The sequence below is a fragment of the Podarcis melisellensis genome, assembly GCF_964234715.1.
Source record: "Podarcis melisellensis genome assembly, chromosome: 12".
NCBI lineage: Eukaryota > Metazoa > Chordata > Lepidosauria > Squamata > Lacertidae > Podarcis > Podarcis melisellensis.
Genome location: NC_138544.1, coordinates 54,445,859 through 54,469,910, shown reverse-complemented (window position 1 = coordinate 54,469,910; position 24,052 = coordinate 54,445,859). Strand labels below are relative to the sequence as shown.

General features: G+C 46.3%; 1 protein-coding gene across 30 annotated transcripts in view; it reads left to right on the top strand.

Annotated features, from left to right (window-relative positions):
- OBSCN (obscurin, cytoskeletal calmodulin and titin-interacting RhoGEF) overlaps positions 1 to 24,052 on the top strand; it is a 274,889-nt gene that overhangs the window by 169,964 nt on the left and 80,873 nt on the right. For all 30 annotated transcript variants that reach the window (XM_081931293.1, XM_081931304.1, XM_081931294.1 and 27 more), the window contains 17 exons: positions 289 to 413; positions 2,232 to 2,429; positions 5,386 to 5,418; positions 5,589 to 5,687; positions 6,959 to 7,180; positions 8,587 to 8,653; positions 8,801 to 8,830; positions 9,546 to 9,583; positions 11,296 to 11,418; positions 11,899 to 12,038; positions 13,131 to 13,331; positions 14,303 to 14,385; positions 14,756 to 14,929; positions 17,265 to 17,424; positions 18,673 to 18,786; positions 19,755 to 19,919; positions 23,014 to 23,172. In XM_081931293.1, coding sequence (XP_081787419.1) covers positions 289 to 413; positions 2,232 to 2,429; positions 5,386 to 5,418; positions 5,589 to 5,687; positions 6,959 to 7,180; positions 8,587 to 8,653; positions 8,801 to 8,830; positions 9,546 to 9,583; positions 11,296 to 11,418; positions 11,899 to 12,038; positions 13,131 to 13,331; positions 14,303 to 14,385; positions 14,756 to 14,929; positions 17,265 to 17,424; positions 18,673 to 18,786; positions 19,755 to 19,919; positions 23,014 to 23,172 — 2,131 coding nt within the window. The remainder of the gene's footprint in view (positions 1 to 288; positions 414 to 2,231; positions 2,430 to 5,385; positions 5,419 to 5,588; positions 5,688 to 6,958; positions 7,181 to 8,586; positions 8,654 to 8,800; positions 8,831 to 9,545; positions 9,584 to 11,295; positions 11,419 to 11,898; positions 12,039 to 13,130; positions 13,332 to 14,302; positions 14,386 to 14,755; positions 14,930 to 17,264; positions 17,425 to 18,672; positions 18,787 to 19,754; positions 19,920 to 23,013; positions 23,173 to 24,052) is intronic.

Sequence of the window (24,052 nt, the reverse complement as noted above, 5' to 3'; positions counted from 1 at the left end):
TCACAATATTAGTATATAAAACCAATATTGGTATATAAAAGAGTTGGAAGGGGCCATGAGGGTTATTTAGCTCAACCCACTGCAATGTAGGAATCTTTTGCCTGATGTGGGGTTTGAACCCACAACCCCAAGACTAAGAATTTAATGCTCTACTTACTGAGCTATCAAGCAGCTCATTGTGGCCACAGGAACCTTCTGTGTTGGCCACAGCTCATAGGAAGCTGTTTTTTCACCAGAGCTTTGGGTTGTATGTCAAATGTTTCATTTATTCCTCCCTGCCTGAACCAGCCGTGAACAAGAAGGAGTGGAATCCATGACTGAAGAGGAGCAGCTGCCACAGATTCTAGATGAACTTCACGACATCCATGTAGCTCCAGGAGCAGCTTTGGCCAAATTCCACCTGAAGGTGAAAGGTAACCAAAACTCCCCACCTCTGCTGTGCGTCAACTTTTGGCAGAACCTACTCACTTTTCCATAACACGTATCTACAATTTAGGATTATTATTATATTTATTACCCACCCTTCACCAGCAGGTTGCAGTACATTTCTTCAGTACGTCCATATTCTAAAGATGAATTTCTGACCCAGTGGGTGTCAACTAGATACTCTAGTGCAAGGATTTCTGCTTGCACAACAAAATTTCTCCTTTCCATGCCTCCTGTGGCCCCCCAAATCTGCTCTGGAGAGTTGGGGGGGCTCAGATCAGAAGGTGATTGGGGAGGCCCGACAAAAGAACAGTGGCAAAAGAAATTGATGGACCATGCGGAATTGGCAAAAGTAAAGGTAAAGGGACCCCTGACCATTAGGTCCAGTCGTGGCTGACTCTGGGGTTGCGGCGCTCATCTCGCTTTGTTGGCCGAGGGAGCCGGCGTACAGCTTCTGGGTCATGTGGCCAGCATGACTAAGCCGTTTCTGGCGAACCAGAGCAGCCCACGGAAACGCCGTTTACCTTCCCGCTGGAGTGGTACCTATTTATCTACTTGCACTTTGACGTGCTTTTGAACTGCTAGGTGGGCAGGAGCAGGGACCGAGCAATGGGAGCTCACCCCGTCACGGGGATTCTGACGCACAAACTACGTGACAAGGACAACTGTGACTTCAAAGAGGAATGGGAACCTTTTACAAAGTGCTTAAAAAAACAACAAAATGAGTTGGACTCTGTTATGTTGTGGGTGAACATTATCAGACAACACAGCGATTCTTCAAACAGCTCTTGTTTATTCAGAGGCCAGAACAGAACTGAACAGCAAACAGCTCAACCAGCTTGCTTTTATAGGCAGCCAGTTATCAACATTGTAGCAACAACAACCCAGGGTTTCCCGCCTAAAGTAACTGACGTGGACCTGAGTGAAAACTATATACACAATACTCCTGGTGGCCAGGGTGAGAAGAACTTCAATACATAACAGACTCCTTGGCAGGTTTTGAATAAACATGCACAATTTATTTGTTAACGTAATAGATGGAAAACATAGAGATTTTTACATTTTTATAACATGCAGAGAACAATATATGTAAATAAATCAGAAAGAGGAACTAAGGGAAGTCGTAGGGGGAGGGGGTATGTGGGGGTAGGAGGGGGGAAATGGGGGGGGAATACAACTGTTGAAATAGTTTGTTATGTGAAAATAACCAATAAAAAACTTTTTTAAAAAGAAGGTGCTTGAGGAGGGGGAGCTATTTTGCTTAACCTTCCGTGAGCAAATCTGTTTAGCTGAATAGCGCCCATTGTTACTACTCTTTCCTTGGAGGGGTACATGTGTGTAATAATAATAATAATAATAATAATAATAATAATAATAATGAATTTAATTTATATCCCGCCCTCCCCAGCCGAAGCCGGGCTCAGGGCGGCTAACAACAATAAAATAGTGCAACATTCTAAAAACATTATAAAAATTAATTTAAATCAAATTGATGGCAACCATAAGCTAAAGTTCTGTAAAGATTGTTCAAAAGAGCTAAGCATGGGGCCAGTGGTGTAGCATGGAGGGTGCAGGGGGGGGGGCCGGCTGCACCGGGCGCAACATCTGGGGGGGGCGCGCTCGCACTCGCAGCTCTCTGCCCCCTGCTAAAATCCACGGGTTAGGGGGCACATATTACTTGCCTTGCCCCGGGTGCTGACAACCCACGCTACGCCACTGCATGGGGCTAGGAAATTTAACCAATCTCTTCTCACTTTTCTTTTTGATATGCCTTATCTATTCCTACCTTTCTTTATTCTACATAGGTTACCCACAGCCTCGCCTCTACTGGTTCAAAGATGGGCAGCCTCTGCATGCATCAGACCGACTCTTGAAGACAGACAAGAGGGAGTTTCATGCCCTTGAAGTCCTCAACGTTACAAAGCAGGACGCTGGTCAATATTCTGTATTTATTAGGAACTCGGCTGGTTCAGCGTATTCAGCGGCCAGGTTGCTTGTCAAAGGTTAGCCGTGTGGTGCTGAAATGGTGGCTTACGTTGTGCTCAGAAGTGTGTGAGAGGCCTACCGCTCTCAACAAGAATAACAAAAGTATGGTATATTGCTTCCCCAGTACCAAGCAGCCTGCAAAACAAAATTAAAAATTAAAACAAGGGATAACTAACTGGCAGAACAATTTATCTGGCTCCTGGACACATTAATAAATGTTGGTAGGAGGTGCACCAAATATCTACCGTATTTTTCGCTCCATAGGACGCACTTTTTCCCCTCCAAAAATGAAGGGGAAATGTGTGTGCGTCCTATGGTGCGAATGCAGGCTTTCGCTGAAGGCTGGAGAGCGAGAGGCATCGGTGCGCACCGACCCCTCTCGCTCTCCAGGCTTCAGGAAGCTATCCGCAAGCCTTGCAAGCCCGGCGGGAGTTCCCACGGGCTCACAAGGCTTGCGGGCAGCAGCCTGCAGCCCCAGCGAGTGTCCGCAAGCCTTGCACGCCTGGCAGGAGGTCCCGCTGAGCGCACGAGGCTTGGGGCGGCAGCTTGCCGCCCGAAGCACGCGGAGCTCTCCGGAGGGCTCCCCGTACTTCGGGCGAGTGTCTGCAAGCCTTGCGCGCCCCGCGGTAGGTCCCGCCAGGCGCGTGAGGCTTGGGGCGGCAGCTTGCCGCCCGAAGCACGCGGAGCCCTCCGGAGGGCTGCCCGTGCTTCGGGCGAGTGTCTGCAAGCCTTGCGCGCCTGGCAGGAGCTCCTGCCGGGCGCGTGAGGCTTGGGGTGGCAGCCTGTTGCCCGAAGCACAGGGGGCCCTCCGGAGGGCTCACCGTACTTCGGGCGAGTGTCTGCAAGCCTCGCGCGCCCGGCGGGAGGTCCTGCCGGGCGTGCGAGGCTTGGGGCGGCAGCCTGCGAAGGAGAGGGGCTGCGCAGAGAGAGAGAGAAGGTGCAGCGCCCCTTCAGCAATGCGCCTGTCCAGCGAAGCCGGAGGAGGAACAAAAGGGTCTCCTTCTGTTCCTTCTCCAGGTTCGCTGAAGGGCGATGCCCCTTCTCCCTCTCTGCGCCGCGATCTCTTTAAAGGAGTTGCGCGGCTTCTGCCGGTTTTGTGGGAGGTGGGTGAATCCCCACACCTCCCAGTAAAGCCAGGAAAGCCCTGCGCAGCGTCTCCCGGCAAGGAGAGGCTGCACGGGGCTATGGAGTCTTTAGCCCCACACAGCCTCTCCCTCCTGGGAGAGGCTGCACGGGGCTAAAGGGGAACCCAAAACAGCGAGCGGGATCCATCCCGCTTGCTGCTTTGGCTTGCTCCATAGCTGTGCGCAACCCCTCCGGCAAGGAGAGGCTGCACAGGGCTAAAGGGGAACCCAAAACAGCGAACGGGATCCATCCCGCTTGCTGCTTTGGCTTGCTCCATAGCTGCGCGCAACCCCTCCGGCAAGGAGAGGCTGCACGGGGCTAAAGGGGAACCCAAAACAGCGAGCGGGATCCATCCCGCTTGCTGCTTTGGCTTGCTCCATAGCTGCGCACAACCCCTCCAGCAAGGAGAGGCTGCACGGGGCTATGGAGTCTTTAGCCCCACACAGCCTCTCCCGGGAGGGAAAGGCTGCAAGGGGCTAAAGGGGAAGCCAAAACAGCGAGCGGGATCCATCCCGCTTGCTGCTTTGGCTTGCTCCATAGCCGCACGCAACCCCTCCGGCAGGGAGAGGTTGTGTGCAGCCTGTACGCTGCTCTTTGGGGCTGGGGGGATTTTTTTCTTGATTCCCCCCCTAAAAACTGGGTGCGCCCTATGGTCTGGTGTGCCCTATGGTGCGAAAAATACGGGTAGTTTTATTTTTGAGTTAGAAATTAGCAAAATGGTAGGGTAGTAGTTTGTCTCCCACACCCCACTCACATTATTTTTTGCTAATATTCTCCTTCTTAAATGCCATGGTTTCACTTTGTAGCTGCATCTTCTTCCTACATAATTTAGTCAAGGGTGATCCATCTAATCATGGAATAAGTCTCCATGGCACACTGGATTTGCCTGTGTGTTGATGTCACGAAGATGAATGAAGACCCTAATAGGCAAAGGCAATGAAAATGAATTAAGTAGACATTTTCTCAAGGCACACATTTAAAAAAATCAGTGTGAAAAGGAAGTCTTTTTGATATGAAATGGTCACCCTCCCAAAAAAATGTAATAGTTTTAATTCTACTCTAATTTTAATTGTTGTTTGGTAAAACGTGGACCCACAATTTTCCTACAAGGGGATTCCCCCCCCCCCCAACCCAAGAAGCTAAAATTTCCACATTTTATTGGATTTTATTTGGGTTTTGTAGTTAATGCAAATCTTTGTGTCCTATTGCTTTTGGTAACTGGGACAATTTAAAGAATCTGACCACCTATGAAGTGCTTTGAATTTGTAGCAAAATGGACCCACAGACTTCTGTCTAAAGAAGAGAACAGCCCTACCACCCAAGAATTCAAAAGTTGGCCATGCCAACTTGAGAGCAGATGGACACAACCCATCAAATCATTGGTGGGTTTGCTGGATGTCTAATGTGGTGCCAAAAAAAGAAATGAGCATCTTTGTTAGACAAGTTGATCACTTCCAGGCTAGGGTTGCCCTATTTCAAAAGGGAGATTAAACAATCTTGGTTATTTAACGAACTTTCATCCTGATTTGGTTGTGAAAAGGTTAGGTGATGTTGTGTCAAAACAAGTGTTGACCCCACACTTTCAAGTGCATTTTCCTGCCACTCTCCTAATCACAAAAAGGCCAATATTTTGCAGAAGCAGGCTTTTTTCACAGGACCTCTCAGCCAGCTATAATTGTACAGCCTGAATTTGCTGGTATGTGACCGAATCCCACTCAAAATTTGCAACAGTATGAAAGCCCCTTGGGTGGAAATTGAGGCCTAGCACTTGCTATACCATTTTGGACAGCAGGTGTGGGCTCACGTGATCTATCACCTGATGGTGCTGCTATTCTTTCATTTTTGCAGGGCCTGGTGAGGAAGAAGAGAAACCCAGAAGAGGTGAGACAAGAAACAGGAGGAGTTGGTGGGAACAAAGGTCTTGGCTGCCCTTGCTCTGAGGCTGCCCTTTCAAAGCTGCGAACTCTAGAGCAGTCCCAGCTCTGTGGAGCTTAGCCCTACTTGACACATGTCGCATTTTTATGTTTTTCTCTGAACAACTTAATTTTCAGATGTTCATGAGCAGCTGGTGCCGCCAAGGTTCTTGGAACGATACACCAACAAAAAAGTGAGGGAAGGTGCCAGCATTACCCTTTCAGTGAAGGTTGAAGGTAAATGAACTTAGAGGCATTCTCCCTACTCCAACTACACTCCTCCATGATTGAATTTGCCCTTCCAGGGGAGACAAAGGTTGTAGTGGAGTCAATGCATGCTTTGCTTTCCAGCATGCACAAAGAGAGGTCCTTGCCCCAAGGATCTTGCCTCTAAGGTTTGACACTGGGAAGAGGAAGGGAAGGAAATGGGCAATGTTTTAGCAAGGAATTAATATCATTTTAATGAATTAAGACTGTGCAAGAGCTGGACCATAAAGAAGGCTGATCACCGAAGAATGGATGCTTTTGAATTATGGTGCTGGAGGAGACTCTTGAGAGTCCCATGGACTGCAAGAAGATCAAATACATCCATTCTGAAGGAAATCAGCCCTGAGTGCTCACTGGAAGGACAGATCCTGAAGCTGAGGCTCCAAGACTTTGGCCACCTCGTGAGAAGAGAAGACTCCCTGGAAAAGGCCCTGATGTTGGGAAAGATGGAGGGCAAAAGGAGAAGGAGATGACAGAGGACGAGATGGTTGGACAGTGTTCTTGAAGCTACCAGCATGAGTTTGACCAAACTGCGGGAGGCAGTGGAAGACAGGAGTGCCTGGCATGCTCTGGTCCAGGGGGTCACAAAGAGTCGGACACGACTAAATGACTAAACAACAAGAAGACTGTGCAGCATTTTTTTCTTTGGTTTTTCATGTATTTTTAGGTTGTGAACCACCCAAAGGTCTATGGATGAAGGGTGGTATACAAATTTAATAACTAATAATAATAATTTGTTGAAATATTTATAGACCATACTTTCATAAGAATACAACACATAAAACTACAATAGGATAAAGAAAGAAAGAAAAATCAATAACAGCATCAGCCAAAACATGAATAGAAACTGGCTGGTAAAAAGGATTTCATATTGCAAAGGTTTGTTTGAATAAGACCGTTTTTAGGATATGTCTAAAAACGCAGACTGTATGGGGGTGGCATAGCTCATGAGCATGCCAGAGGCTTGTTCAGTGTCGGAATTAACAAGTCTAATCACTTTACCAACTAAGAACAGCCATGCAACACGACCTACAGGGTTGAGAAAGAACTGTCAATCTCACCATCTTTTCTTTGTTCTGGCCAGGTGAGGTTTCCAGAGTTGTGGATGAAGCTTAGCACCGGCTTAGCACCGGGGTGCTAAACAAAGACTTTACACAAATGGCGGGACTTGGGAAGGGAGGTTATCTGGGAGATCAGAAGAAATGATACACTAATAGCACCCTCATTTTCCCTCCTTTTAGGATGTCCACCACCCTCAGTGACTTGGCTGAAGGAAGAGTACCATGGAAAAGACATCCTTTGGATCAAGCCGGACACCCCAGGCTATAAACTTGCCAGCTCCAACATGCACCATAGTCTCATCTTGCTGGATGTGAAGAAGGAGTTCAGCGGAAACTACACCTGCATTGCGTCCAATCAGGCTGGGCAGTCTATCTGTAGCTCCTCCTTAGAAGTTCTGGGTGGTAAGCACTTCACCAACTTCTCCTCTATTTTCATGTTTATATGTGCTGGCTGTTTCATTAAAATTGGCTTCACGCTAGTCATAATCTCTGGGTTTCTGTGTGGTTGCCAGTGGCCATGGAAATACAATTTTCATGTACAGGGCCTGTACACTCCCCATCACCCCACAAATAAAAACAATAACTTGTGAAAAAGTCACAGGATCTTGGAAGAAGGATAAAATCTGATGCAAATGAGCTTCTGCTGCGGTTTCGAGTTCTCCCTTGCCACGAGCTGAACTGCTTTGATATCACAGCAGCCCAGAGTCCAGAGCTCTGCGCTTACTTTATGTGCAAGTTCTATACATGTTCATGAGAAGGAAAGGTTAAGGAGTAAGGCCTACGCGCATATGGAGTGGAATCCCTAAGACGGTTGGCTGGCGCTTTGTATGCCTCCTCCCAGCAACTTCTGCAGCCAAGCTGGTATCAAATGTATTGCTCTGCTTTCCTTTGGACCAGTGAGGCAGAGGGAGGAGTCTTGTTGTCTGGGCGGCCCAGGACCTCCAGACACACTGGCCAGACTTGAGCACTGGGGAAGTCACTGCAGTGCCGCTAATGGAGTGCATTGACTTCACCCCTGGAGGCTCTCTCCATTGTCTCTTGAGACAGATGGCACCAACAAGAAGTCAGTTCTGGTCCTGCTGGGGACACTGAACACAAAAGGCCTGGAAATAAGGGAGCACTACAGGCCACCCCAATGGGACGTGGGTGGCACTGTGGTCTAAACCAGTGTTTCCCAACCTTGTGCCTCCAGCTGTTTTTGAACTACAACTCCCATCATCCCTGACTAGCAAGACCAGTGGCAAGGGATGATGGGAATTGTAGTCCAAAAACAGCTGGAGGCACAAGGTTGGGAAACACTGGTCTAAACCATAGATCCTAGGGCTGGTTGATCAGAAGGTTGGCGATTCGAATCACTGCAACGGGGTGAGCTCCCGTCGCTCGGTCCCAGCTCCTGCCAACCTAGCAGTTCGAAAGCACGTCAAAGTGCAAGTAGATAAATAGGTACCGCTCCAGCGGGAAGGTAAACGGCGTTTCCATGCACTGCTCTGGTTCGCCAGAAGCGGCTTAGTCATGCTGGCCACATGACCCGGAAGCTGTCTGGACAAACGCTGGCTCCCTCGGCCTATAGAGTGAGATGAGCGCCACAACCCCAGTCAGGGGTACCTTTACCTTATAGGCCACCCCGTCATTATAAGGCAAAATTGCTTTCAATTCAAATGGTGACATCTAACTTGAGCCAAGGCAGGGTAGTTGAATTGCAACATATCCCTCACCCAAAACCCCAACAAAACTTGGGAAGGATGAGAAATGTTCCCCAGCCTGAGACATGCCTGCTGATAGGTTTGCTGTCCTTCATTCCCTTGCAGTGAAAGAGGCCGAGGTTCTGACCCAGGAGCGTGTGATGGTGACAGAGGCCATCATGACATCACTTGGGTAAGTGGGAGGCTGTGTGCCTGGAGGTTGGGATGCTGCACAGAGAGACTAGAAAAAAACTGAACGCGTCTTAAGATTTTCAGACTGGAAACTCACTGGAGATCCCATTCTCCTCACCTCCTTCTTCCCTTTTTGTTTTTGTTGCAGGTATGAAGAAAAGGAAAAGAAAGAACATGGGTAATGTCTGAAAGTTCTTGTTAACACGTCGTGATATTGGCGATGTTTAAAACTTCGTGTTATTCAGTTACTGAATTCTAATTTTGGTATCCTTTAAAATGCATTTCAATGCATTTTATGCATGATATAGAGAATAGAGAACTCACTGCAGTCTTTGGCCCCTGCTAAAAACATTTTTCTTCAGGGAAACCTTCCCAGAAATGTAGAGTGTTGGTTTGCATTTTAATCTGTTTTCAGTTGATCACTGATTTTATATTTTCGTGAATGTTTTAAGCAGATTTTTCAAAACCGTTTTCACTGATAATTTTATTGTTTTCTTCTTTTTGCAAACCACTCTGAGGGATTTTGTTTTGGGGGGGAAGGGCAATCATGTGGTGTATAAGTTTTATTAATTTTTTTAATTTTACCACAGCTTGGGACCAGTGTACTTGAGATTGCCTGGCCTCTGTATGCCTCCTCGACCACTTCAATCTACGGAACTTGCAGTCTTAAAAGTATTATATGACATTTGCTCCATTTATGTGAGGAGTTGAACTTTTAGTGTGGCTGCACTTATATTAATATTAGGCAGGCACCCTCATTCTACTGTTTCAAGCAGCCGCTAAACACTTTTTTCTTTTATTTCTTTTTTATTATTTTCATTCTTTCTTTTTTATTATTATTAAGCGCTTTATAAATTCTCATATATTTATACCTTCCCTTTTCTCTTCCTTAGAGTCGGGGTTTCTGTACATCCTCCTGAAGGCAGAAAAGGTATGAAAACTTTCGCCTGTGCTTTAACTTCAAAATGTTACTAACATAGATCACACTTTGCTGTTCCATATAACATTCTCTAAAATGAATTACATAGTTTACAGTTGTAGTCTTTGATTTCTTGATCAAATATTTTTTTTTTACTGAAAAAAACGGAAAAGAGAGAAGAGGCCTGGTTTAAAGGTTCAGGGTTGCCAGGTTCATGCAGTTCATGTTCAAATTAAATTCATTGCTTTAAATCAGGGGTCAGCAAACTTTTTCAGCAGGGGGCCGGTCCACTGTCCCTCAGACCTTGTGGGGAGCTGGACTATATTTTGAAAAAAAATAAATGAACAAATTCCTATGCCCCACAAATAACCCAGAGATGCATTTTAAATAAAAGCACACATTCTACTCATGTAAAAACACGCTGATTCCCAGAGCGTCCGCGGGCCGGATTTAGAAGGCGATTGGCCTGGATCCAGCCCCCGGGCCTTAGTTTGCCTAAAAAGGTAAAGGTAAAGGGACGCATGGAAAGGCCGTTTACCTTCTCACCAGAGCCGTACCTATTTATCTACTTGCACTTTGACGTGCTTTCGACCTGCTAGGTTGGCAGGAGCAGGGACCAAGCAATGGGAGCTCACCCTGTTGCTGGGATTTGAACCACCAACCTTCTGATTGGCAAGTCCTGGGCTCTGTGGTTTAACCCACAGCGCCACCCGCGTCCCTTAGTTTGCCTGCCCATGCTTTAAATCTCCAACTATCTTCCTTCCCATTCAACCAGGAATTGTATCTCTCAGGCAAGGCATCATGTCAGTTGTACTGGTGATACTTAGGGTAACTACTAAATGTGTACGCATCATGTCAACCATGGGAGGGTGTTCATGCCTTTCAAATAGGGATTCTCATTTCAAAATACCACCCTGCAGGGCTCCACCCTTTCTGATTCCTGCTTGCAAGTATTTTGAAGTGATTGCTTTCATTTATGCACCTGGGCACCATTCATACCTCTTGCAAGGCTTGTACATCTTGTATCCTGGCATCTATACTGAAGTACAGATGTCTCAGGAGAAATACGCCATAAAAGGTGGGAAGGATGGTAAAAATGTTTTCATGCTGGTAGCAGCCACCAAGACCATATAGCACTGGTCTTGAAAGACCAACACTGGCTCCCAGTACGTTTCAGAGCACAATTCAAAGTGTTGGTGCTGACCTTTAAAGCCCTAAATGGCCTCGGTCCAGTATACCTGAAGGAGCGTCTCCACCTCCATCGTTCTGCTCGGACACTGAGGTCCAGCTCCGAGGCCCTTCTGGCAGTTCCCTCACTGCGAGAAGCCAAGTTACAGGAACCAGGCAGAGGGCCTTCTCGGTAGTGCCTAAGCCAATACCACTCATCACCTGTAACCTGTAATAAGTTGTGACCTTATTTAGCCCATTAACCTTAATAACTGTGTCATGTGTCTTTATTTCGGGGGGGGGGGACTCGCCACGCATTTATGTTAATCATGAATTGTGTCTGTGTTTTCTTCCCTCCTTAATAGAGTCTCTGGCATTCATTGCTAGGGTTCCCAGAAGTGAAAATCTGGAAAAAGTTATTGAGCTTATTTTTTGGGGTGGGTGGGTGTTAAAGATGTTGAGCCCTAGTTATAGCAGACACTACTGATTGAGATGGGTATAAGTAGTTTCCTATGTTCCTATGTTCATGGCTTAAGCACCTCACTCTTCTTTGACAGGGGAACTTATGGAAGGTGAAGCTGGTCGGAGCCACATTTCACTTGCTGAGGTTGGGACTGAGGAATTCCTCCAGAAACTGACATCGCAGATCACAGAAATGGTATCTGCAAAGATTAGTCAAGGTAACAGCTTGTCTGAGCATGTTGACAGTCAGTTTTCAGCCGGAGACAGAAGCATACATGCCAGACTAGCTCATGTTCACTATCAAAGGCGTCTCATTGGACCTTTTTCAGACACTTTCCTACGCAAATTTCAAAATGCTAGTGTGGAAATCTCAGAATTGGAATTTAGAAAAGAGGAGGCTGGGACTAGTCACAACAATAATTAACAGTCACATCCAACATCAGCCAATTATTCAGACTGGAAGGTTTAGACTAGTCCTTATGTTGCTGTTTCTGGATTTGATTTCACTGTGGCTAGTTTGGGGATTTTAATTGGTTTAAAGGCATCTGATTGCTTTATAGTGCAAGTTCCTTTGAGGACTTGGTTCTAAGTTAAGAAGTAGGGTATGAACTAAATGAATGAACAAAAGCATGCTGTTTCACAAAACCAAGCAATTATTTGCTAGGAGCGTATTTTACTTGTTTATGTTTCCACTTCAGCCACACTTCAAGTACCTGGAGCCGACAGTGACGATGAATCAAAAACGCCGTCTCCATCCCCACGACACGGCAGGTCCAGGCCTTCCTCAACTGCTCAGGAGTCTTCTTCTGAATCAGATGAGGGGGATGCAAGGGGAGAGGTATAATATTTACATAAGTGAACTGGATACATGCCCAAGGAAGAGTGATTTAGCACAGAACATTCCATGAGTTCCCCAGAATAGAAAAAGGCAACTACAGCATTGTAACTCAAACTAGCATTGCAATTGGGGTTGGGCCCAGAGAGTTGAGACCTTTTGACTGCTCCACAGGAATAATATAATGGGTCAACCAAATGCCTCGCCTCCCCACCAGTCCGAAATGAAGCCAGTTTGCCTTACAGGTGTACATTCCTAGTACAGACTTTCTACCACCAGTTCATAAAGGTGTGTTTTTCATGCAGTGAGGTAATTTGGAAGACTGGTTTTGGGCATGAGAAACTGGTTGGAAGGAACACGTTTGAGGTGAAAATTGATTCACAATAGAAAGAGCTCCCGATCATGAGATAGTAAATTTTAGGTGATGTTGCTCTGTGGCTGGAAGATAGATACCGTTTTGACTAGAAGTAGGCAGCCTATGGACATTCAGACCACTATTGCTTTTGGTAACCCTCTCGCACTGCCATGGGTTTCATTCCAGTAAAAGCAAATTTGGGATTAGCCAAATTACCATCTAGTGGAAGGGTTTGTATTAAATGTCCCTACTTATTTTTTACAGCACCTAGCGCTGCACATTGCTGCAACAAGCAGAAACATTGATAAATGGTCCACAAAGACCACCAATAATTTTCAGTTGAGGGGAAAGGTTGGGAACCACTGATCTAGCCAATCCTTGGCTGGGTGGGATTTAATCAAGGGCTGAGTCCAGTAGACCAAACTAATGCTCTCTGTATTTCTAGATGCAGCTAGAAGCAGCTGGTTGTGGCAGTCAGTCTCTCTAACGTCACACCAACACTGCACATTGATAGCACATGGCTTCTCCCAAAGCATCCTGGGACCTGTAGTTTGTAAAAGGTGCTGGGAACTGTAGCCCTGTGGAGGGCAAACTATAGTTCCCAGGACTCTTTGGTGGAGGGGAGCCATGTAGTTTAAATGTATGGTGTGGATGTGATCTGAATATCAAGTAGGCTTTCTTCAAATTGGTGTCCTTTTCCTATAAAAATATATACTGAAATATATACCGTCTTCCTACAGATTTTTGACATCTACATGGTTACAGCAGACTACCTGCCCATGGGTGCTGATCGTGAAACCATCAGCCTGAAGGAAGGGCAATACGTGGAAGTCCTGGATTCGGCTCATCCTCTGAAATGGCTAGTGAGGACCAAGCCCACCAAGTCCAACCCATCCAGGCAAGGTTGGGTTTCTCCTGCCTATCTGGATAAGAGGTTAAAGGTGAGAATCATCCATGTTTGGCTTCTCCAACATCAGATTCCTTTTGCTTGAGATTTCCTCAGGGACGTGCAGACAAGCCAAAGTTGTGTAAACAATTTATCTGACTGTATTTTACATCGCCCCAACCTCTTTGAAGAGGAAGGGTGATATAGTGTTGGACTTTTGGAGGAAGAGAGGAGAACTAGCCCCGCTGTGCATCGGGGAGGGCTGTGTGGAGAGAGTCTCTTCCTTTAAATTCCTAGGAGTTTATCTCAGTGAAGACCTTACTTGGAAAATAAATAACAACCCAGCTGGTTAAGAAAGCCCAACAGAGACTCCATCTCCTCAGAGTATTGCGGAAGAACGATGTCAATCAACATTTGATGATCTCCTTCTACCGGTCCACAATAGAAAGTGTCCTTTCCTACTGCATCACGGTGTGGGGCGCTGGTTTGACATCAACTGATAGGAAGTGCCTACAGAGGGTGGTGAATACAGCACAAGATATTATGGGCTGTCCCGTGAATCCGCTGGATGAAATAGCGGAAGAACGTTGCCTCAGGAGAGTGAGGAAAATTCTCAGGGATGATTCACACCCTGGCTGGCAATTTCTTGATCTCCTGCCCTCGGGCAGAAGATATAGAAACATGATTAGTCACACCACCAGGGTAAAGAACAGCTTCTATCTGTGGGCTGTTAGGCTGCTGAATGAAAAGATAACTGACTTTCGGGTTTGGTGGGTGTGCGTCAGTAAACGAGGGGAATTAAGACTAAGAGAGCTGAGTGGGGGGTGCTCGTGTAATCTCACTGTGTACAAGTGACAATAAAGTATTTCAATTTCAATATATAAATATAATAAATAAAAGTAGTTCTAGCTTCTCCTTCATTCAGGATATCGGAGAAGCACACGGCCTGAAGTAACTCCACAAACATGCTCCCAGTAGATGCAGAAACGACCAGATCTTAAATTTTATTCCCTTTATTATTTGTAGCTGTCTGCTGAGTGGGGCATTCCAGAGGTTCCAGAGTTCCATGGAGAATCAGTTTCAGAGGATGAATATAAAAAGAAGCTGAGGTGGGCACTTCATGAAGGTCCTTCCTGTAAGAGAGGTCCAAATCCATTTGTCTCTACGGGTGGGGTTATGTTATCCATGAACTCTCCACTTTTACTCTGAATTAAAAACCAGTTTTGGAGCCATTCCAGAGGGCTACGTCCAACTAAGTTGTAACACCCTTTGAAATGAATGGACCTAAACCAGTCATGCCCATTAATTTCAGTGGTTCTACTCTGACTAGTGATGGATACAACCCAGATTGTGCTTTCAATCCACCAGTTTCCTGCCAACTCTCCTTCCCAGATGTTAGTTATAGTGAAAGGCACCATTTTATGGGCTGGAACTGGAGCTACTTCCCTAATGTATTCACCTATTTTCTCTTTCCACCAGCCTCATTATTCAGGACTTGCTGAACACTGAGGAGGAGTTTGTCAAGGACCTAGAGTTCCTCCAGACGCACCACATTCAGTTCACCGAGACCTGCCCTGTCGTCCCTGTGGCTCTTTCCAGTCAGAAGCTCATCATCTTCAGGAACATCACAGACATTACCCACTTCCATTCCATGTATGTATAACTGGGGGGACTGCATGGTCAGTGAGACAGAGGCCCAGCTAGCAGTGAATGTCTGAACTGATAGGCCTTTTTCTAGAGGACGAGCCACTTTGGGTGGAGGCAATCTGGAGACTCAGGGAAATGCTACATATGATTTTTTAAAAAACAAATCAATACAGTGATGGGACTCTTTCCTGTGAACCCCTGCAGCTTCCTTCTCTGTTTTTATTGCTCTGTGAATACTTGGCTTTTTAAGGCAGGCTTCTGGTGGAGGCTGACTAGACTATGGGTTCTTCCACACTTCTGCTTGTCCAGCTGCCTCCCGCCAGGAAAACTCGCTTTTTACTGCTGAATTGGAGCAAACGTCAATTGGGTTTTCTATGGATTGATGTTTGCTCTGATTCAGAGGTGAAGAGTGGTAAAGAGTGCATTTTCTCTGGGGCAAGCAGCTGGACAAACAGAAAACCACTCGGGGTCCATGCTTTCCAGCCAAGCAAAGTGTTTTATCCATTGCTATGTTGGAGGGGAGTGAAGGAAACTTTTGTGTGTGATGGCCTGGGATTCGGACTCGGAGGCTGAACCTGAGGATTCCCAGCCTGCACAGGAGTCCCTGCCTCCAGAACCAGCTGAGCCAGGGCTGGGGCTTGAGCCTGAAGGATCCTCATCTCTGCTGGACCTCAGGAGCAGGCACCAGCTGAGTCCACTCTGGCTCCTGAGGTGAGGGAGGACCCATTGCCTGCAGGTGCTCCACTCTCAGCCCCATCAGAGGAAGCTGAGGTTGCCTCTGGGTCTGGTAACCCTCCAGCCTCTCCTGAGCTGCAGAGGCTCGGGGCAGAGAAGTGGAGGGAACTAAGTTCCCGCAGGAGGAGTGCTCACCTCCAGGCAGGAGAGGCGAGTCACCCGTGGACCGGGGCCACCCTATGCCTCAGGGCAGATAAAAGCCAGCCAGCTCCAGTCCCAGGTTGCAGGAGCAACATTGTTGATAGCCTGTTCCTGCCTGCACCCTGTCCTGCTCTTCTGCCAGAGCTCCTGACCTCACCCAACTCCCTGCCTTGGACCCAGCTTCAGCTTTGACGGACAGCCACCATACCGCACCCTCAACCTCAGACTGGACTCCGTCCTCACCTCGGGACCAGTTAACCCTCGGGACCAGCACATTGTGGCTCAGTGCAGTTGTGCTCAAGCGGGATGGCAACTTGAATAAAATATGGGGGGGCAAGTAAGCCCCACCCTGTATAATTGATCACATGACACAGTGCACACACACCATTTAATTGTAATGACCATCAACCTTTTGGGGGGCCCCAGCCCCCTCAAATATCTTATTGGGGCAGGGGGTGAAGGCCCCTCTGCCCCTAGGAGTTGAATCCTATGTGCTCAGGTCCTACTTGTAGGCATATGGTTGGCCACTGTGGGAAAAGGATGCTGAACTACAGTGGTGCCTCGCAAGACGAAAAGAATCCATTCCGCAAGTCTCTTCGTCTTGCGGTTTTTTTGTCTTGCGAAGCAAGCCCATTAGCGGCTTAGCAGCTTAGCGGCTTAGCGCTATTAGCGGCTTAGCGGGCTTAGCGGATCAGCTGATAAGTGGCTTAGTGGCTTAGCGGATCAGCTGATAAGCGGCTTAGCGGATCAGCTGATAAGCGGCTTAGCGGATCAGCTGTTTAGCGGCTTAGCGGATCAGCTGATAAGTGGCTTAGTGGATCAGCTGATAAGCGGCTTAGCGGATCAGCTGATAAGCGGCTTAGCGGATCAGCTGATAAGCGGCTTAGCGGGCTTAGCAGATCAGCTGATAAGCGGCTTAGCGGATCAGCTGATAAGCGGCTTAGCGGCTTGGGAAAAAGGGGGGAAGGGAAAAAACCCGCAGAAACTCGCAAGACATTTTCGTCTTGCGAAGCAAGCCCATAGGAAATTCGTTTTGCGAAGCACCTCCAAAACGGAAAACCCTTTCGTCTAGCGGGTTTTCCGTCTTGCGAGGCATTCGTCTTGCGGGGCGCCACTGTATCTGGTTGGCCACTGTGGGAAAAGGATGCTGGACTACGTGGACCTTTGGCCTGATCCACCAGCCAGGTTTTTCTTACGCTCTTGTGTACTGTTAGTTTAAGGCTGGATTTTTATGAATATTGTAATTGTTGTGTTTCCATTTGCGTTTAGCTGCTTTGAGTTTTCTTTTGGAAATAAAAGCAGAATAGTATTTTGTTAGCGACTAAATTTGCAGCTGTATTGTGCTTATGTCAGCGCTGCTGTAAAAAACAAACAAACTGTGTATTCTGTTGGTTGGGATGATTCCAACCAGAGTTTAGTTGTTATGGCCTTGGCTTTCCGCCTCTCATGACCTTTGCCCCCACAGGACATTCTTCCCAGAGCTTCAGAAATGTGACACTGATGATGACGTAGCTATGTGCTTCATCAAGAATGAGGGGGAATTTGACAGGTACATCCAGTACCTGGTGGGCCGTATACAGGCCGAATCTGTCGTTGTCAGCAAAACTGTTCAGGAGTTCTATAAGGTAAGTATTGCTGGCTACTATAATGCATGCCATTCCCTCTGGAAAACATATTTGAGTATTTGATTGTATCGTCAGTTGAATATATAGGGATTAACATCTGGGTCATGTTTTTGAGTAGTTCAGTAGACCTATTCAGCTCCACTCAGCTTCATGGCTGGGATAGCTGTCCCCTGTCCAGTACCATTAACTCCATTCACTGCACAACTCTATTATAGCAGTATTGGTGGATTAATTTAATTGTCAGGCAAGAGATTCTTCAAACCAGATTTAGGTTTGAGTACCTATCCATTCTGAAGGAAATCAGCCCTGAGTGCTCACTGGAAGGACAGATCCTGAAGCTGAGGCTCCAATACTTCGGCCACCTCATGAGAAGAGAACACTCCCTGGAAAAGACCCTGATGTTGGGAAAGATGGAGGGCACAAGGAGAAGGGGACAGAGGACGAGGTGGTTGGACAGTGTTCTCGAAGCTACCAACATGAGTTTGACCAAACTGCAGGAGGCAGTGGAAGACAGGAGTGCCTGGTGTGCTCTGGTCCATGGGGTCACGAAGAGTCGGATACAACTAAATGACTAAACAACAACAACAACAACAACTAACCTTTGCATTGAAACCTGCCTGGATTCTTCACCTATGTCAAACATGTCCAAAGTCCATTTTGGGGGCCTAATCTAGCCTGCCGGTTGGTGTAATCTGGCTCCTGTGGCAGTTCATTTCCTGGGGTAAAATCCTAAAAAACCCTCAATAACTTCAATCCTAAAAAAAAGCTCAACAACAACTTTGGTTGGCCCTTTAGTCGGCCCTCACGGCCCTTCACTTCATCAAATCTGGCCCTCTTTGAAAAAAGTTTGGACACCACTGACCTATGCATATGCTCATTTTCACTTGCACGTTATTGCAAAGGAGAGTGTTCCACCTCCTAAAAACAAGCCCATAAACTTATTGTTTCTTTGTTCACACCAAAAGCCCTGACAGATACATACTGCAATTGATCAGTACATTAGTACAGAAGCTTAAAATTTCAAATATTGCAGCATAGCATAAAAAAATATACAGGGATATGAAAGAACAAACTTGAATTCAAATTAGATATCTGTTTCTCTGCTGAAGCTTATACCTACTTAATCTTATTCATTTTCTCTCTCGCTCCCTGCTTGCCAGATGTTTGCAAAGCAGCCAAGACTTTTAAATGGCGATATGAGTTCTGACAGCCTGAAAAATCTTGACCGTTGTTTTTTTCCTTGCGCAGCGATATATAGAGGGAACATATTCTGCGGACTCATCTCAGCCCCCAGTGCTTCCTCTGCAGCACTATCTAGAGAGACCGATAAACAGGATCCAGAAGTATCAAACTGTAATTAAGGTCAGGAGCATTTCCTTTTAATACTTGGTGTCATTGTTTCGGGTGGGTGTGGGTGTGGGTAGGCAAATATTTCTCTTTCTTAGCTTGACACCTGTTTATTATTTTGGTTTCATCGAGATTAGTCCTCGCCAGAGCCGTACCTATTTATCTACTTGCACTTTGACGTGTTTTCAAACTGCTAGGTTGGCAGGAGCAGAGACCGAGCAACGGGAGCTCACCCCATTGCGGGGATTTGAACCGCCGACCTTATGATCGGCAAGTCCTAGGCTCTGTGGTTTAACCCACAATGCCACCCGCGTCCCTAATACAGTGGTACCTCGGGTTAAAAACTTAATTCGTTCTGGAGGTCCGTTCTTAACCTGAAACTGTTCTTAACCTGAGGTACCACTTTAGCTAATGGGGCCTCCCGCTGCCACCGCGCCACCGCTGCGCAATTTCTGTTCTCATCCTGAAGCAAAGTTCTTAACCCAAGGTACTATTTCTGGGTTAGTGGAGTCTGTAACCTGAAGCATCTGTAACCCGAGGCATCTGTAACCCAAAGTACCACTGTACTTGCTATCTACCCTGCTTCACAGCATACTGCTGGAGATAAATACCCAATATTTACCTATACACAGTTCATGGCCACACAAATTCACAATTTTGAGATCTTTTCGTTTCAATCTCTTCGTGGAGAACTTGGAGATGCTTCACAGAGTTCCAAGTGCTCCACAGAGCACAGTTTGGGAACCAATAGTTCTAACCAATTGAGTTATCCCGGCAAACATCCACCAGAGAGATGAGAGTAGATGGGGTGTGCTCCTGAAAAAGTGCAAGTTATTCTTTCACATTCATTGGGATTTCCTAGAATTCTTTTTTTCCAGTTAAATAAATAATAATAGTGATTTGTTAGAAGATGTCTTTGTTGAAAGTATTCATAAATTGGTAGACACAGATCATGCCAGCGGTGTAATTTTATGTGTTTGCAGGATCTAATTCGAAACAAAGCAAGGAACAGTCAAAACTGTGCGCTGTTGGAGCAGGCGTATGCCATTGTGTCCGCCCTCAACAGACGAGCAGAAAACAACCTGCACGTGTCGCTCATTGAGAACTATCCAGGCACCCTAGAAATCCTAGGGGAGCCCATCCGACAGGTACTGGAAGGCAAAGAGTCTCATTCTGATCTTGTCGAATAGATATCAGAGAGTTGTGTTTATGATATATTTTGGCTCCTCACATTGAGCCACCAGAGACGCTGGATTTATATTAATTATTGCTCTAAGCACTTTGCTTTGATGAGGTTCATGTCCATTGCTTTGTGAATCAACCCTGTATCAAACAAGTATTTTTCAGTTATTTCCTAAATTATGTGAAAGTTCACATTTTGTTCTCAATCCCGCTTGCTACTATTGCTTCCTCTATCTGCTGCTGCTTTCGCACCATTCTCCCTCTTCTGCTTATTGCTTCTGGTTGGATTAGTGCAGAGGTTTTGAACCTTTTTGAGTCCATGGCTCCCTTGACCAACTACAATCTTTCTGTGGCACCCATGGGGGCTCAGGCGCCCAGTTATGTCAACCCTCGCCTGCAGAGCTGGCAGCTTCTCACCCTTTTTCGAACACCCTCCTTTGTTGTGCTGGGCCCGGGGGTAACCCGAGAAATGCAGTCCAGGACCGGACCAGAATCCGAAGGTTTTGCTAGGAGTCAGTCCGACAGGGCCAAGGCAGGACACGAGGCAGGAAACCAGGCAAGGACAGGTACAGGACCTCAGGCAGGATCTGGCATTACAGGAATGTTGCTCCCGCAACCTGGGGCGGGGTCCGACAACCTTTTATCTTTGTCGGGGTAGCAGCCGGTCCTGATCCCCCGGTGACTCACCTCTCTGTCTCGCCCGAAGGCGAGCACTCCTCCTGCGAGTACTCAGGTCTCTCCTTCTCTCAGACCTGAGTCTCTGCAGCTCAGGAGATGTTGGTGGGTTACTAGACCCAGGGGCCACCTCAGCCTCCCCTGACCCAACCGGTAGTGGAGCAGCTGTAAGTGATGGCCCAGCTGGAGGCAACAAGGGCAGGCTCAGGCCCCAAACTCAGCCCAGCTGGTGTTTGTTGCAGGGAAACCTGTGCAGACTGGGACTCTTCAGGATCAGGCCCCAGACTTGGTTCAGGTGATGCCTGAGGTGCAGACTGAGACTCCTCTGGTTCCGAGCCCAAGTCCCAGGCCATCACGCTTGTTGAGTGTTCTCTCAGCCTCCTCTCCTTTCCCCTTTCCTTGGGAGTCCTTTGGGCAGCTGCTGCTGTCACCCTTGGTCTCTGAGCCACCCAACCGCACCCCAGAGAGAGGTGCCTCCTCACACTGCCCCACAGGGGCCTGGGACTTGTCTGTCCATTCCCAACAGCAAGGGCTGGCTGGGGCTTCCTCGCCCACTTGCTTTCTTACTCCGAGACCGTCTCATCTCCTGGCAACCAGCACCCCCTGACCAGCCCCAGAGGCACCATTCACCTGGTGAGCTTGTAGCCAGGGCTGCTGCAGCAAACAGGTGTACAAGCCTTTGGGAGGCAGAAATGCAAGAGGGCATCAGAAGAGAGAGGGAAGGAAAGAGGGACAGAGGCCAGTGTTTCCTGCGGCACCCCTGACCACCATTCAAGGCACCCCAGGGTGCCACAGCATACTGGTTGAAAACCACTGGATTCGTCTTAGGGGCAATTCCAGCCAATCAGGGATCATATAGTGACTGTCATGATATCACAAATCTACATAGCCAATCAGTTCTGGTGATGGGAGGTAGTCACTGAGGCCGGCAAAATCAACTGAAAGTGTGTGCTTCCTGAAAATGTGACTTATGAAGCAATCGCTTGAAAATTGCTGAAGGAAAACAATACTTTGTAACAAAAAAAATTCCCCCTCCTTTTGGCTGAGCTCTGCTTTTTATAACATACACTTCATTATTTACCTAATGCATTATATTTTTGAAATTAGCGCAACTGATGGTGTTGTTTCTAACACATGCATGCGCATCAGTATGTATGCATTATTATATCTATTTGTCACTACGTTTTTGGATCTCAAATTGATTTAACATTTAAAAATAAATGTCCGAGTGCTATTCAGACACCTAATGATATAGATAGTGCATATATTTTCTGTCTATGCTCACACAGGAAAAATGTCTTGTGGAAGGTAAAGGTAAAGGGACCCCTGACCATTAGGTCCAGTCGCGGATGACTCTGGGGTTGTGGTGCTCATCTCACTTTATTGGCCAAAGGAGCTGGTGTACAGCTTCCGGGTCATGTGGCCAGCATGACTAAGCCACTTCTGGCGAACCAGAGCAGCACACGGAAACACCGTTTTCCTTCCCGCCAGAGCGGTACCTATTTATCTACTTGCACTTTGACGTGCTTTCGAACTGCTAGGTTGGCAGGAGCAAGGGCCAAGCAACGGGAGCTCACCCCGTCGCGGGGATTCGAACCGCCGACCTTCTGATTGGCAAGTCCTAGGCTCTGTGGTTTAACCCACAGCACCAAGGTAACCATGAGTATATAAGGGGAACCTCACATGTTCCTGCTTGAGTTTAAGACATAGAGCTTTTCATCTTTTTCAGACTGAGTTGGTTGCTACTTGTCTTGTGGCTTCTGCAAAAGGTGTGAAATCTAAATCCCTACAATAAATAGAATATTATCCAGGGTGACAATGGGTTTTGCCTCTGCTGCAGAACGTAGGGGTAGGGTGGAGTTTTGGAGAACAAAACGAAGCACCAAAACAAAACATTATATGGCAAGAAGTTAAGTACATATAAGTAATTTAGTCTTAATGGGAAATAAGGTTAAAAATACGTTATTTATAATATGATAGAAAATAGAGAAAGATGGAAAGGATTTGCTGAAACAAGTACTAGAAGTGGGATACAAAAAGGGAGGTGTGAGGAAGTCGAGGAAACAAGGGAATGAAGGATAGAGTATGGAAAAGGAGGGATGTTTTCAAATTGTTTTGTTTTGGTTTATTTATGTGTTTAGTTTAATGGGTTCAGGTTGGGTTTTGTATTGTTTATATATTGTATTGTATTGTTTTTGCTTTTCTTCTCATTTGTTTTCTTTTTTGTCTTTCTTTTTCTTTCTTCTCCTTTTTTGTAACTTTTAAAAGTAATAAATATTATTAAAAAAACAACAGCATTATATGGAACACAAGTAGAATTGCCCAGAGAAGGAGGGTTCTGGTCTGCCAAAGACCAACTTGGCTAAATTTTGCTTTTCGTTCCAGGGCCAGTTCATTGTCTGGGAAGGGGCACCTGGTGCCAGAATGGCCTGGAAGGGTCACAAGAGACATGTCTTCCTCTTCAAGAATTATATCTTGGTTTGCAAGCCCAAACGAGACACCAAGACAGATACTTACAGCTACATCTTCAAGAATATGATGAAGGTTTGACCATTAGGTTCTTTATTTGACAGCAAGATCCCCACTTCCTCTCCCTTTACCTGCCCAGGTCAAGTTGTCTGCCCGGAAAATATTGCATTGCTCTTTACAGTAGCATTTAATTTCAAATATCATAGTAGCAAGAAAGAAAAAAGCAAGAAGGAAAAAATGTAATACTAAGGTAAATTGTGCATTAAAATGCATATATCAGTGAAAACAGCATACCAAAATGCCTTATTTCAGGGGAAATTGCTTTGCAAAGAAATGTATTTAGGCAAAACTGCAAACAAACATGTATACAGTGGTACCTCTGGTTACGAACTTAATTCGTTCCGCAGGTCCTTTCTTAACCTGAAACCGTTCTTAACCTGAGATACCGCTTTAGCTAATGGGCCTCCCACTGCCACCACACGATTTCTGTTCTCATCCTGAGGTAAAGTTCTTACTTAACCCGAGGTCCTACTTCCGGGTTAGCGAAGTCTGTAACCTGAAGTGTTTGTAACCCGAGGTGTTTGTAACCCAAGGTACCACTGTATTAGGAGGAATTTGCAGTAAAATACTAATGGCTTTTTTGTGAAAATTTCCCTCCCTTTCCCTCTCCTGATACAATCCTTCAAAAAGAAAAAAGAAAAAGTCCCTCTACAGCAATAGTAAAAATTATAATAGTAAAAGAGAAAGAAAAAGATCTAATTGATACAAACAGGGTTGTTTTTTTGCTCATTTGTTTTTACTATCATTTTACTATCATAAGGGAGAGGACCGCTGCAAATAAGGAAGGATTAAAACTCCACTCCTATATGCTGTGGTCTCAGTCCTGATCACTTCCCTGACTTGATTTAATTTTAAAAACAAAACAAAACACAGTGACATTTCTTCAAACAACACT